Source organism: Synchiropus splendidus, chromosome 2, assembly GCF_027744825.2.
Source record: "Synchiropus splendidus isolate RoL2022-P1 chromosome 2, RoL_Sspl_1.0, whole genome shotgun sequence".
NCBI lineage: Eukaryota > Metazoa > Chordata > Actinopteri > Syngnathiformes > Callionymidae > Synchiropus > Synchiropus splendidus.
Genome location: NC_071335.1, coordinates 38,394,963 through 38,410,410, shown reverse-complemented (window position 1 = coordinate 38,410,410; position 15,448 = coordinate 38,394,963). Strand labels below are relative to the sequence as shown.

Sequence of the window (15,448 nt, the reverse complement as noted above, 5' to 3'; positions counted from 1 at the left end):
CACGATATTAACATCACAAAAACAAAAATATCAAATCTGTACCATTCTAACCATGATCGTGTGGCAACCTGTCATAGCTGAAAACATAATGACCCAGTTTTGGATGGGGTTTTTTGACACTTGATGCACATGCTGTGTTAGATTGGGGGATCCTGTTGACTTTTAAAAACCAAGTTTGTCGCATTAGTGGAACTGTATGGGTCCTATTGGTACCATCTATTAAAATATGTTTTGCTGTCTTTGATTCAGAGAAATTGTAAATCAAGAATTGATATTTACTAGGATGATTGCTTTTCCTTGAAAATGAAAAATATATTTATTATGTATCAATTCATAGTCCTGCTGGGAGGTTGAAAGTAAAACGTTGAAAAGAGCGATTGTTTCTTTCGGTAAGTGGAAAGAGACTGGCTAAAGCTGGTGGGAGTCATGATGTCCTGTACCTACATGGTCTGAAACTCTTCCAGGTAGAAGGCATTACAGTGTGTATTTAAGAATGAAGGTCCTGATTGAACTAAAAGTGGGTTGTTGCAGCATCATGTTGTGGGTTGGCTTGCAGCAGGAGGTGCGCTTAACAAATTAGATGGCATCATGAGAAAACAGTGTGATCCAGCATCTCAAGCCATCGCCGAGATAGGCTCACGTACTGCAGGTCTTCCAAATGGACAGTGAAACTAGGTGGCATAGAAACTTTGCTTGGTTATGTCAAAGCAATACTACTAAACACAAGTGGAATTTATTGGGCAGAATGATCAGTGTGAGAGCGTTTGAGTAGCCGAATGTGATGAACAGTTCGTAGCATGGACCATCCTCTGAATAAATCCAAATGGAATTACTTTTCAAATAAACACGAGCCAAAACCTCCTTCACTTCTTGTGTAAAGCTTTTTTTCTTCCTTGTAGGGTTGGATGAATGAGATCTCGAATTATGACCCGGAGACCTACCACGCCACACTCACTCACTCTGTCTACGTTCGACTGGAAGGCTCAGTCATTCGTCTGTCCAAGCCCAACCATAATATCTCCCGGCGAGCTACGCACAACCAACCAAAGCCTGATGTCACTTATATCAGCCAGAAGATCTACGACCTCACAAACAGCAAAGTATGGAATCATCTTTTCCTTTTCTCGTCATATTTTAATAAATGATTAGTTGTATTGTGTTCCTTTAGTTTAGATTTGCTCTTTGTTCTTCTGCATGTAGCTATCCCTCTTTTGTCTTCTTTCCCATTTACTTTCTAATATTGTTCATGTAAGTAGACCAGCAACACTACTGAATAATACATAACAGAAATTGAAGGGAATGTTTTTTTCCCCCATTTTCTTAAGTTAAGTTTGTTAATTGTAAATAGTGCCGGAACAACACGGCAGTATTTTGAAGTTCTTCATGAAAGTCTTATGTAAAAGTCTTAGTCTGAAAAAGTAGCACATATGAGAATCATTGTTAATAATAATCTAGCTCTAACACTCAAGTGCCATCGTCACACTTGTACAATGGCTCATCGCCTTTTTTGTCTCTGAAAAATGAGGGTGTATGTAGTTTTTTACTTAGCTGACAATGGTTGGGACGAGTTACGATTTGTTTGTCCTTTAAACATGCATCGTTGCTATCATGCCGACATAACTAAAGATTCGGAAGTGTCTCACTGTGCCAAAAAAAGAAAAAAATGACTGTTTCTACCATATTTTTGGGACTGTCAATTGCTCCGAAGTTAATCGTAGCATGGCTAGTATTTCAGTTGCTCTACCGCACTGTTGTGTGTAAGAGAGAGCTGAGCCAAAAGGTAAAGCTCTCTGTTTACCAATCAATATTCTTCCCGACCCTCACTGATGCTCATGATTGGTCGTAACCGAAAGAATGAGACCCTGGATTAAAGTGGCTTAAATGAGTTTTCTTCAACGGGTGACCGCCATCTCCTTCAGAGATATGGTGAGATGTTCTGTCTCTCAGTAGAGCCACTGCTTCTCCGCATTGAGAGGAGCCAGTTGAGGTGTTTCGGGCATCTCATGAGGATGCTCCCTGGATGCCAGCCTTTGGAGGTGTACTAGGCATGGCCAGCTGGGAGGAGACCAAAGGGTCGAAAGTTCTCTTCTCTTCTCTCTCTTCACTGGCTTCGAAGCATCTTGGGATCTCCCAGTTGGAGCCGTTGGATGTTGCCCAGGAGAAGGGTGTTTGGAACAACCTTTTGAAGTCCCTGCTATGACCCAGCTATGGATAAGCGGATGGGGAGAAATAAAAATCATGAGTGCATCAACAAAGGGCATGTCTGCAAAAGTTGGGGTATTTCTTTGTTTTTTTTTGTTTTTTTTTTTTTAATAGCTGGCTACATCAAAAGGTATGCTAACATAAATAGTTGAGCAGAGGCTAACGTTTTAAGCTGAGTTGTTCATTCACACCTGAGTATCAGTTGCAGCAGCCGTGAAAGTTAGAAAAAAAAGTGAGACTTATCGAAAATCGGATACTTCTGAAAAACTGTGTTTCTTGTACAAGATCACGTCGGCTGTATTTATTGTATTGGCTACGGCTTATTTCTGAAACAAGTATGTTGATTCTGTCTGTCTATTGTACTTTCTCTCTAAATACAGTGAGAGCTTGTACTATGATTAACCAGGGGATATGAACATGAATTTATTGGAGTTCTCATCAAATATATGTCTGTGAAGCACATTCCACTTTTTTCTTCCAGGTGTCACTAGTGCCTCAGAATTTGGCCCGTAAGCGGGTGTGGAACAAAAAGTACCCAATCCGCATTGAGCTGGGCCGTCAGGATGACTTCATGTCAAAGACTGAAGGTGACAAATTTGAAACCTCTGAGGCGCCATCGGTACGGGACAGAGATGGAGCAGGAGGCGGTCCAGATCGTTCACATTCAGCTTCCACCAGAGATCTGACCTTATATCTGTTCGGGAGGACCGGAAGAGAGAAGGAAGAGTGGTTCCAGCGCCTGCTGACGGCATCCAAGCTCAAGACTGCTTTGAAAAAGAGTAAAAGTGGTAATGTTTTCTTTTTTTAACATCTGTACTTCTAATATTTTAAATGATCATCGACCATCTAATCTTTGTTCCTGGTATGGTGCGTAGCCCTCACCTCTCATAGCCGCAGCAGCAGCCGCAGCAGTCTGGATGATGTACTGGCTGCTCAGCCCAGGACCAAGGACTCCGGGGCCAGTGTCAAAACCAGCCTTCTTGACTATAGTGTCTACATGGCTTCCTTACTGCCAAAACAGGAGACAGTCACCCTCACAGCTGCCAGCCCAACTCTCAGCAGCCCTCACAGTAGTCCTGGAGCTGACAAGAAGGTGCCTCATTAGCATTTCTGCTCCTGAATTAGCCGTGACATACCTCTATTTAGAATTCGTTCTTTTAAGTCTGGCTGATGCACCTAGGGATGCCCCAGTGCCACTTTTATGCCAACCAAATATGAGTATCTTCTTCTTTTCCTTTCGGCTTCTCCCTTTAGGGGTTGTCACAGCGAACCATCTTCCTCCATCTCACCCTGTTCTCTGCTTCCTCTTCTCTCAAACCTACAGACCTCATGTCCTCCTTCACCATGTCAAATACGACTACTTGCAGATACCAAGTAGAAATACAAGTAATTAATAATACCTTCACAACAATTTTACGTTATGGGTTATTATAGGCTCATATGCAAATAAAGACTCCACGTCCATGTTCTGGGTCACCATTTGATCATCAGAAATCATCAAGTGGTTCTGATGTAGTCAGCTGTGTTTCTACGTTACAAGCATTTTAGTCTGTTATTTGTTGATCGTTGAAGTTATTAGGCCCTAGTTCACATACAGTAGGAATTGGTGCTGCCATGAGCGAACGACTCCATCAGTGTGTGTGTGTGTGTACGGTATATGTGGATGTTAATGGTCCTTAATCCTGTTTTTGGCAGCTCCAGGCCGTCGCATCTGCCCCAGTGCAGAGTGAAGTGGAAGATGAGTCTGTTGCCTGGTTAAATGCTGCTCTGGGTCGAATCGCCTGGGACTTCCTGAGCGAGCCTTACTGGGCAGAAGTTGTCTCCAAAAAGATCCAAATGAAGCTCAGTAAAATCCGGGTTAGTGAATTTGTCCATGCTACCAATGAATGTTTTACTCTGCTTTTAATCGGTAATAAACACTTTCTGACAGTTTACAGTGTTTCCAAGACATTATCACAAACAAGTCTTCACACGGCCTTGACTCAAACACTTGGTCTTTTCCAGTTGCCTTACTTCATGAATGAGCTGACCCTAACTGAACTCGATATGGGTGTGGCCACTCCCAGAATTACTGGAGCGTCTAAACCATCCATCGACTACAGAGGTGAGAGTGAGTGCATGATCACCAATAGGATTAAAAGTATAGGTATGGCACATCGCAGTCATCCAGTCAGTCTCTGCAGTTTTTTGTTTTTTTTTACTCACAAATTCTTCTTATAATTCATATATTCTTAATGAGGCTTGCCCAGAGCCGATTGATATAAGATATCGGTCCAATAATAAAAAATCTCCAATACCAAGAGTCCATTCCAGACTTTGCTCCAGCTATTCTGTGCGGCCATCCCTGGGTCCGGTGTGATGTGAGGACCAGATCGCCTCCACTGTGTCAGATTGGCTCTTGGCTACCACTATTAATGACAATGAATTACGTCATTGGTCATTGGACTGCGATGGCCAATGTATCAACAGTGAAACTGCACATTGTATTTTATTAATGTATAATGTATAACATAGGGTACGATATTTAAAGATTGTGGCATTCCAATTCACTCATATTCATTATAATATTGCTTATGTTTTTGTGAAGTTTCTTCTGGCTGCTTTTATATTGTGATCACTGGGCTTAAGGCACTTATTTCGCCCCTTTCTTACTGAACTGGAACAACAAGAAACCATCCTTGAATGTGGATTTCCTTCTTTGTTTTGCCAAATGGTACAATAATGCCATCTTGAGCTGCTGTACTGGTGTCACCTGATGCCCAGCTATCCGAGTACAAGCTGACAGCCCAGCTCAGCCACTGTACTGACTGTACTGGCACCGGTATGCCAAGCCCTTGTCACTAAAAGACCTAACATGGTGTCAAGGAGAAAGAGGCGTCGGTAAAGATGAACATTATGAGAAATTTCACATGACCACAGAGGCATAGACGCAAGCTTCTGCTGATCGTGGAAGCGATGCTGCAGTTCCGTTTGCATTTGGCTTCTGCTGATTGTATATGGCTCTGAATTTGATAGGAGCACTGCTGGAGTGGACTATGACAATGTGTAAACTTAAGATAATTGAAATAATTTGTGGTTTGCTGATCCCATCCAAGCCCGGCAAATACGTCGGAAGACTCATCTAGACTAGCGCATGGCTCAGTCTAATATAACCAACTCTGACTAGGTGTCTCTGTAACTGCTGCTGTCAGTGCTGAGGGCATTTTAAAATATTTTTAACATGTTAAAAATTGAGATTAGGATTAGTTTTGATGCTGGCTCTCAGTGGTGACAGAGACTGTAGTGCTAATCAGGTCTACACATGTGTTATTACAGTATGATCAGTTTCTGGATCCATGTTAATGTTCACAGCATGATATCCAGATATGATATCAGTGATGTTCTAGCCATCTGAAGAAAAATAGTGCAACACTTTAAACACTCCCACATGGCTGAATCAACCTGTAAATTACCCTTCACAGCACACACACAATACGCCAAAATGTCTCCAGCGTAGTGTCCAGATATGATGGAGCAAATGCAGAATGTATTGATTTCTGCTCTCGTATCGGGTTGCATCAGACCAGGGCTGGACTGGGACAAAAAACAAGGCCAGCCCTTTTAGACCTTGGGTGGTCCGCCATGATTTTGGTCACCTTAAATGCACCTTCTACACCTTATACATACAGTATAGTGATTGTAATGAGGATCCCTCAGCAGGCGCCACCTGCTCCAGAGCCACTTGAGAATGCAGCAGCAAATAAATCACATTTTGGAGCGTCTTTGTCCATCTTCCAACAGACCTCTGCTTTTTTGCCACAGTTTCTCAGTTCCTCCTTTCCTTTCTGCCTTCACCATTTTAGCAAAATAATTGGGAAATTTCACGGTCTGAGTTCAGGGTAGTGAAGTGTTCAGATCCACTTTCGATTTGGACCAGTGTGCTGATAGTTTGCCAATTATCCAATAGACCGCTTTGTTTGCCCAGTGGTTGACAAGAGTCCATGGCTGAGCAGAAAAAGCCCACTCAGTTATTTTAATGACTTTATTTGTCATGAGGGGGCTGTCTGTTGAGCACAGCCGCAACACACTTAATTGAAGTCCAATGCTGTCTATCAAAACGTCACTTTCATGGACTGCTATAGAGTTGATCTGTAATTCACGTCAGCCCCGAACATACAAGGGCCCGCCGGTCATTCATTGCCTGCTACACCTGTTTGCCAGGCCTGCCCTGCTTCAGACGATACTCCAGGCTGCAATATCAGTGTTATTTCGGAAGTGAATAATTTGTGTCGTGATGCCACTGTTCTGAGTCCTGTTATTGTTCCTTAATGGAATTATAAAATCAAATTAGGCAGTGAAGTGTAGACCCTATGACAAAGGTGACACTGTCACGACTGGCCGTGTTCCGTTTCTTGCCTGACATTCCTGGTATGACCAATGACAGCACAGTTGTGTGTCAGTGGCATTCACTCATCCAGACAACTGCAGTGCTGATGATTCTCATCTGCACTTATCATGGAAACACTGACATGCCTCAGAACAAATGTGCAACATAGCTGGATTCCCCAAGAGTGAGCAGGAAAACAAACGCTTCTTTTCTATTACTTTGAATACTCCATGTTTTGAAAAGCCCCTCCACAGCAGGGCACCTTCTCTCAATACCACATATTCATTTCTCATATTATATCAATTCATTCCACACCATGTCGTTCAGGGAAAAATCTTAGTAGAGGATTATGAAAAATGACCAGATCCCATTTTTAGGTAGGATTTTGGTACTTATTTTCTCAAGTCAAGCAGGTGATAAAGTCATTGTTTATGTTGGATTATAATGAAGCAAAATGTGAATTTGCTCGCTTGAGTGGTGCTCCTGTCTGCAGTTTTGTGAAGCATTAATGGAACTAAATGGTGAAGGAAGTGAACAAAGCTGTCACATCATTCCATTCGTGTGAACACTGAATGAACTCTTTGTTCTCGGTAGCAGATTGCAACTTCATCCACTTAGACAAAACAGTCTTTCTCAGCATCAGCTGAGATTGAACAAGAATTAATTCATGCTTTTGTTCCAGTCCTCGGAGTTGTTGAGGATCTTAAGTAGAACACGTTGACTGTATTAACTGGGAAATAGTATCGAGTTGCTATATTTCTATTTTAATGTACAGTATAAAGCTGTCTAACTTTTTAACACTGGTATGTCAACCCATCAAACAGTACTTGCCATAAGTCTCATTCAGAAATTGTCAACTGTCTGAGCCTGTAAACAAACATTATTATTTTCAGAAAACACTGGTGCTATGTTAATTTGTGACATGTTGCCTGTCTAAACATTTACATTCATACACTTGATTATTTCCATCGCTTCCATTGAGTTGTTCTGTTGTGTTTGATAGGCCTTGTTCCTGAGAGCAGTAGGACAGTTACTTCTACGTCCTGGTGACCTTCTTAACTTAGACCACCTACTGGTCTCTTCATTGCGTTGTCTCTACCAAAATAGTTAGCCAATGACTTTGTAGTGACCAGAACTGCAGCATGCTATATAGTTAACAGGTTAACACAATTATTTCTCGTCATCCTAAATACAGATCGGAATTATTCCCTCCCTGAAGTGTTTGTGTTCCACACCTGTGTCTTTTTTCCCTTAACTGCTGAATGCTCTGGTTTTCAATGCTGCACTGCTCATCTAGCCCAGCAATGAGAGCAGTAATGGATTGTGTCTCCAACTGAGGAGGCAATGGCATTTCTCTGGATCAAATCACACAGTTCAATAGTCCTTATAAAGACAGTCCATGTGCAAAGGAGTTCACAGACACTGTGAGACCAAACTGGTTGAAATGTAAAATATTGTAAAAGGCAGCATCTGTGACCAAGTCATATCAACTTACAAACTGGGGGACGCTACAGTTGTGCACCGATGCTCAACCACTGAACCACGCTAAACATGACTCCTGTGTGCCGTTGTGTTATATGAGTTTGTCACAGTGTTGTGAGAAATCAATGAAGATTTTCCCACCTGTGGGACAAATAAAGGACATCTAATCTATTCCAATCAAATTTACCGATGGTGGAACAGAACGTGGAGTAGCTCTACTTTCGTAAACTTACTGAACGAGGCGATCGAGGTAAAACTCTTCAGTCTTCCACGACTGAATTACCCTGATCATGAGGTCAGCCAAATCAAATGTAATCATCTGACACAGGGATGAAAGACAATCTTTCTGTTCTCCACATCAGAATGTGACCTACTCTGCTTGTGTGTAAACAAATCTACTGTGTGCACCAATGTAAATGACGTTTGGCCGTGTCAGCAGGTTTCTTTTTGTTCTCTCAAACTCAGACCAGTTCCACAACTTTCAACTGTTGGGGGTTAAAAAACTTATTTGAAATGTATTATTTCTCGTCACTTCTTATTAGGTCGTAATTTTTATAGGTTATAAAAACCGCAACGCCTGCAGCTTTATGTTTCAATAAAAAGGGAATAAAGCATCTTGAATGCTGTATCAAGTAGTGTATTAGGCAAGTGTTGATCAAAAGCAAAGTGAAGAGGTGGTGTCACAAAAAAGCGAGACGTTATTATCTGATCGTGGTTCTTTCCTGTACCGTGCAGGTTTGTGGTTTGACTTGGACGTGTCCTACAGTGGTTCCTTCCTAATGACTCTGGAGACCAAGATGAACCTGATTCGTCTTGGCAAGGAAGGAGAAAACTTTCGAATGGGAGAGTTTGGCAAAGAGGGGTGAGACTGAAGGCCTTTATGAAAGAGTGCCTGTTTGTTTCTTTTGCACTGTACACAAAAATATCCTGCCAGTCTGACGAGTCACATTCTTCTGTTCTGTTTTTAAACCTGCTTCTTCCTTGTCTCTCTGTGTTCCGCGTTCTCCTTTCATGTGACTGATAATTGGACGCTCTTCTTCCGGTGAGCCCTTCATTAGATCTTCATCTTTGTCAGTGTCTCATGTTTCATCTCTTGACAAGTTCATGTCACTCGATAGCATTGGTATGATTCTTCAGTCCAAGAGGAACACCCTGGACTAGGATTGAAATATGCCTTTACTCTGGTTTAGAAGGTTGCTTTGCAACCAGTAACTGCTGCGCAGTTTCATAGTCAGCAGAATATAGTTGGAATGGAGGGGTTCAAACTGCAGTAGAAATGCAGGTAAAATTGTTAATATAAAGAAGTCAGTGAGTCAATATTTACAGAGGAGCTAATATAATTTATTTTTTTACATATGAAGAAAATTTAACAGTGTTACAAAGTGTTGAGAAATGATGTATGAAAACTCATACATACAATACATAGTTATAACCTGCGCTACCTACAAAAAACATAGTTATGAAGTCTGAAAGAAATTGTGACAGACTTCAGTCAAATGTCCTGCCCCCACCTCTGAGTGAACCTAGGGTCAGTTACTTGACCATGTCCTTAAGTGTTAACATCCCGGTATTTCACTCTGACTTCCTTCAACTGTGAAGAAGTAAACAAAGCTTGAGTGTGGAGAGACAATTCTCAGCACTGAAAATGAACACCTTTATGAGCATGGTGGACCAGTGAGAGGAGTTTGGCAGTCTTCAGAGATCGCTGCAGGGTTCCAGTAAATGAGGGAATGTGTTCCGCTTTCTTGTAAACAGACAATCAGACATCCATTTCCATCTCATATTACAAGTGAATAGACAATCAGAATGGGGGAGCAAGCGTGATCCTTCAGCTGTTTGTTCTTCACCATTCTAACCAACACTATTATCGATGTAGGTTTTCATTAGAGATGCACAGAATTGAAAATCTGAAGCCAAAGCCGAATAATGCAGAATACCGAATATCCACTCTGGTTAATATATATATATATATTTTTTTTTATGTTGCATGAATACTTGAGAACTCTCTGTATTTACATAAATGTTTGTCAAATAAATGTGATATTTAAATTATGAATATTTTTCAATTTTGTTGTTTTAAACTGCTTTTCAAATAAATATTATAAATAAATAAAAATAATTTCCATTCTATAAAAGACTGATAGATTGGTTGAACTAACTAACTCATTACTAATTCTATTCTATTCTTGCTCTCCAACACTTCAAAAGAACCGAAAACTTCAACACTATAGACACTTCACGCTTTGTACTGAAGCGTCACCATAACGACGGTCAGAATGTGCCGAAGCTGGTGCTTTGAGACCATGGTCAAAAAATAAATGATCGAATAAAGATGATACATAGGTCGAAAAGTCACTTGTGTTGAACCGCTCCTGGTCACCTGTCGAACAGGCAGTGAGTCGTTGTTGCCCTTCTTTCCACTATTCTGTGGCTGAATATGTTCAGTGCATCCCTAGTTTTCAGTCATGGCAACATGTGCGAGGACTGTTCCGAGCTGTTTTCTTGTGTGTCTTCTTCAGATCCAGACCCCGGACCTACTGCCTGGCCGACAGTGATGAGGAGTCGTCTAGCGCAGGATCATCCGATGAAGATGACTCATCAGAGCTGTCAAATGATCCTACAGGAGCTGAGGGGTGAGGCCTACATTAAATACATTTACTTTGACTCTTTAAGCGCTGTTGTTCCAAAATTAGGACAGGCATAAGGATGTTCCCGTTGACACAGTCGAATCTGTCGCTGCCTGATCTGGGCCGTCACAGCGTATAACTTGTTCAGCTAAAGTGAATAAATGGACAAAGGAACTCACTCACTCACTCCTCACTCCACTCGCACATGCTGGAGCTTTTGGTGTGTAGAGGTACATGGTGGAAGCATGGTGAAACGCTTCTTTGTGACGAAGGTAGCAGGGATTTGAAAAAATGGTGTTACAGCAGCAGACACTGCAGGAGGAAATACAATGCTAATAGCAGTGTAGTTCACGGTCCCACCACAAACAAGCGTGACCTGTGGTGGGAGGAATAGTGTCACCTGTGCATCAGCTAAACATCTGTGAAAGTCATCTGATTCCCTATGGACCTGATGATGTCATAATATACAAATGAGATGAGTCTCAAATGTCGGGTCAAGATTTTTCTCATACCGAATCCATTGCTCATCACTATCTGTGTACTACATCACGTCATAGGGCCTGTGATCATTTTTGTCCAACATATCTACCGTACCCAGCAGAGCACACCATTGGCCGCCTTGACAAGCACTTTATCTGCTTACAGTTTGGTTGGAGGCCACAAACCTAGCAAGATCATGCGCTTCGTGGACAAGATCGCCAAGTCCAAATACTTCCAGAAGGCAACAGAGACCGAGTTCATCAAGAAGAAGATGGAGGAAGTGTCCAACACGCCGCTGCTGCTCACAGTGGAGGTGCAGGAATTAAGAGGGACATTAGCAGTCAATATCCCTCCTCCACCCACCGACAGGATATGGTGAGTCAGGACGTTTTCTAGTCTGCAGTGTTGAGGTTTTGTCTCTGGGTGTATGGAGACCAAATGTTTGCATGCTTGTCTGAAGGAGCTGCAGATGTCCCTGTTGTTATTGTAGTCAGACTGCTGCCACTCCTCCCCCTGCTGGTGAAAGTGACGGCTTTCAGGGAGACTGGTGCTGAAGCTGGAAAATTTAGAGCTCCTCTCACAAAAAGCCTTGTTGTTGAAAGCTTGTGAAGGTTCTTTTTCTTTCACAATTAAATGCATTTTTCAGTGAGCTAATTCTAAATATGAAACTAAATACTAAGGCCACTTAATGTGCTTTTTGACAACTAAACAATACGGTGAACGAAAAGATCCTGATGAAACACATCAGTACTCCTGATGCTGCAGATCAGAGGAGCCGCTGGAACTGAGGAGTGGGTCGAACTCACATAAATGAACTGTCAGATCCCAAAATACATTTTGGCAGAATTGATGTGAGAGTAAGTGTTTTAACCAGAATTGAAGAGTGAAGACAGAAAAGGCATGGGATGGGGAACTTTTCTAATTCAGGGAAAAAGGGCTGGTGTTTGAGTAGCACTTAGGAGTGTGTTGCTCAGACTTAATCTGACTCCAAACCTGATAGTGTCTTTCAGTGGGTCGCATATGTAGCAGTGTTTGTTACAATAGAAATGTTCATATAAACAAGTTGCGAATTGATTACTAACTGTCAAATAGTGCAATAACTCACCAAAGTGTGTTATTGCACTATTTGTCGGAGGATTTCGGAGGCCTGGTACCTCTGGAAGTTGGATGTTCAGACACCACCTGGATCCAAGTGGTGTCCCCCCCATGGTCTGTAACTCACGATGAGGCCAACCAGCTAAGCTAAGAATGATGCAGTCCAATAACAAAATGATGTCATGGGTGGGCATGAGCTACTTGGCGGAGGAACACCATCTCTGAGTACAGAATTGTCTGACCTTCATGTTCTCCTTTGACCACTCTGTAATATAATCAAGTGTTCACTGCACATGTCCTCAAACAGGTATGGATTTAGGAAGCCACCTCACTTGGAACTGAAGGCTCGACCTAAACTGGGTGAACGGGAAGTGACTCTGGCTCATGTCACTGACTGGATTGAGAAAAAACTGGATCAGGAATTCCAGGTACTTCATGAGTCTCATACTGAGTCCAACAGAATCATTTGAAAAGATCTGATTTTTTTTAAAATATTTTTGGAGGCCTCGTAAATATGATTGGTGCAGTTCAGCTTTGGTCCTTACTGGGTTTCAGGTGTACTTAAAAGAACTATTCCCATTTAATCTAGCTTCTATAATGTGTCAGCATGTGGAAAAGTTCTCCTGTGACTGTGAGTCACAATGCCTAGTCAAACTTCCGATGTTTGAGTGTGTGCATTCTGTCATTGTCTCATCGCTCAGAAAATCTTCGTGATGCCGAACATGGACGATGTTTGGTTGACCATCATGCACTCTGCCATGGACCAACGGAGCTACGGTGGAGCTTCAGTTGCAGCGGAGCGGGAGGGGAACACCACCAGCCAGCAGTGAAGAATGTTTACAGTATTTCCTTAAGCTTACTGAGTCTCAGAGTCGGACTGGAGCCAAAGTTGATAAAGACATTCCAACTGTGAGAAGACGTATCACAAACATCTCTATTTAGCCTTCACTGGGAACAAGATTGTATGTTGGAAACGCCTAGACCTATGTTTACTTGCTGCTCCGCTCACAAGTATTTATGAAGGACAGTCTTTAACAATGTGACCTTGTTTGCTGGCAAACGTGAACAGTGTTCACGAGTCCAGATGTTGAAGTTCGCAGAGGGATGAAAGGAGGACGATGAAATGCCACCAGACACCATACAGCCTGAAGACGACCATGTTTACGGTTGAAGGAGATAGTCTGATATTGTGCGCGTTAGTGATGACGAATCGAATGTTGTAATTGACAGAGTATGGTAAAGAACTTTTTTGTTGTTCTATCAGGTCTGTATGAGACTTGTGCTTTGACCAAACTTATTTAATGCCAATGATGCCCTTAATCCGTGTCCGTGTGAAAGTGATTGCACAGGTATCATTAACTTGGCGGACACACGAGCACAGCAGGAGCACAGCACGTGCACTGACGTGATTCCTCTTGTATAGATGTAGAAGCGTGTGCCTGAGAGAGTCGAAAGGTCTCTGTTCAATGGTTATGGTATGTATGTGTGAGTGTTTGTCAGCCAAGTGATGTAATTCAGGTTGAACCCAATCATTTTTGGATCTGGGTTTATGAATGTTTGCACATGTCATTCTTTCTGTGTGTTTTTAACACTATTTTTTTTTCCTTATTGGTCATCATTTTTGTTCCTATGTGAATCAGAATAATCTATCGTGTGAATTTAGCGCATCAATGTTACGGAGCTGTGAGAAGGTGATCCAGGTTTCAGACAATGGTACACAAAGCGTAAGAAGTAGCAAAGCAGGTCATGGTTCACACACATGAACTCCGATTTGTCCATGATTTACACCAAATAGCCGCTGTCGTCTGGTTTACATTTTTCCAATTTTGTTCTGCAAGAACACTATAAATCTGGAACACAAACTGGATTTTGCTTCCATGTGATGATCAGTCCAACTGAGTTAATTTCTGCAACGGGCGGGATTTGGTTTACTCTTTTGTTTATATGGTCGTTGTTAAGTTAAAATGAAGAATTCTAAAGGTGAATGAAGATTTTTGTTTGATTTTTGTCTATTCATTGATGAATAACAATTGAAGCAAATTTATATCACTAATGTCGGTCTGTCATTGTACCTCTTGTATTTGTGTCAAATAAATATTTCTCTTTTGTGACTCATGTTTCTGACAGCAACCGTTTGCTTTGGAATTGTCGCACATTGATGATTTCGCCTGTCAAATGTTAGTCACTCAAAAGTGCCACTAGAGGGAGGCAACGCTGCGCACTTCAGCTATTATGTATTCATTTTTGCTTCGTTCCCCCCTTTTGTAAATAGCACCATTTATTAGCCTCACTGTTTTATTCGTTCGGACTATCAGACTCGTCTTAAAGCTGACGTATGAGTGCGTTCATGTCTCCGAGTTGTGAGCAGCGAGTTGGGCTCCGACCTCCGCTTCTCTTGTCGCCACCGCAGTTCAATTCATTGGGATGTTGTCGGTTGCCTGGCAACGCTTCTGTTGTCCTGTGACGGCGAGACGAGAGGTGAGCAGTGTGAGAAGGAGTTCAACCAAATTACTGCGTGTTTATTTTATTGCACACTGGGGTTATGGTCGCGGTGGCGCTAGCGCGGTGCAACATAAAATCGACCAAACTTGGCAAACTAGAGCGACGTTAACGTTTTGAAGGTGGTTTCTCGGCACCGTGAGTTAACTTATCCCCCTCAAATGTAAAACCGTAATATCCCGTGTTGTGTTTGGACATGGAGAATGAGAGACGTGTCACACAAATATCTCGATTTGCCATGCGTTTCAAGCAAAGTCACTAATATTCTCCAAAGAAAGTTTGTAATAGATGCGATTGCCGGACACAGTTCAAATCCGATGCCCTACGATGAGGCCTTACTTTTGTTGATGGACTTATTTTATTTGATCTTATTTTTATTTTTTTATTATAGTATTTTGACTAACCTTGCTTACACCTTATGGGCTATGGTTACTATCTCCCATTGTTATTGTTATTATTATTGATTATTATTGACTCTTATTGTTGTTGTTGTTATTTGTTGGAATCCAGATAACATTTAGTTTGTTTCTTTTGTTTAACTCCAAGTTTTGTTTCTAGACAACCACCATCCGGGAAAGTGGCAACAAGGGGCAGAAATTATAACTGTTCTGTTCTCTGCTCATTTTGAGCTCTGTATAACGTAAATATAATTAGTGGTTGTATCACATGCAAAGTAAAGATTAAGAAGCCATGCGAT

General features: G+C 41.8%; 1 protein-coding gene across 2 annotated transcripts in view; it reads left to right on the top strand.

The window, feature by feature from the left end:
- LOC128753934 (testis-expressed protein 2-like) overlaps window positions 1-14,356 on the top strand; it is a 29,671-nt gene extending 15,315 nt beyond the window's left edge. Inside the window, exons 4-13 of one of the 2 annotated variants that reach the window (XM_053856170.1) lie at window positions 900-1,100; window positions 2,684-2,990; window positions 3,078-3,295; window positions 3,898-4,059; window positions 4,207-4,306; window positions 8,786-8,912; window positions 10,576-10,683; window positions 11,323-11,532; window positions 12,560-12,680; window positions 12,954-14,356. In XM_053856170.1, coding sequence (XP_053712145.1) covers window positions 900-1,100; window positions 2,684-2,990; window positions 3,078-3,295; window positions 3,898-4,059; window positions 4,207-4,306; window positions 8,786-8,912; window positions 10,576-10,683; window positions 11,323-11,532; window positions 12,560-12,680; window positions 12,954-13,082 — 1,683 coding nt within the window. In that variant the 3' untranslated portion in view covers window positions 13,083-14,356. Of the gene's footprint in view, window positions 1-899; window positions 1,101-2,683; window positions 2,991-3,077; window positions 3,296-3,897; window positions 4,060-4,206; window positions 4,307-8,785; window positions 8,913-10,569; window positions 10,684-11,322; window positions 11,533-12,559; window positions 12,681-12,953 lie in introns of both variants that reach the window. The other variant, XM_053856169.1, reaches the window with a different exon arrangement.
- Window positions 14,357-15,448: the final 1,092 nt, after the last annotated feature.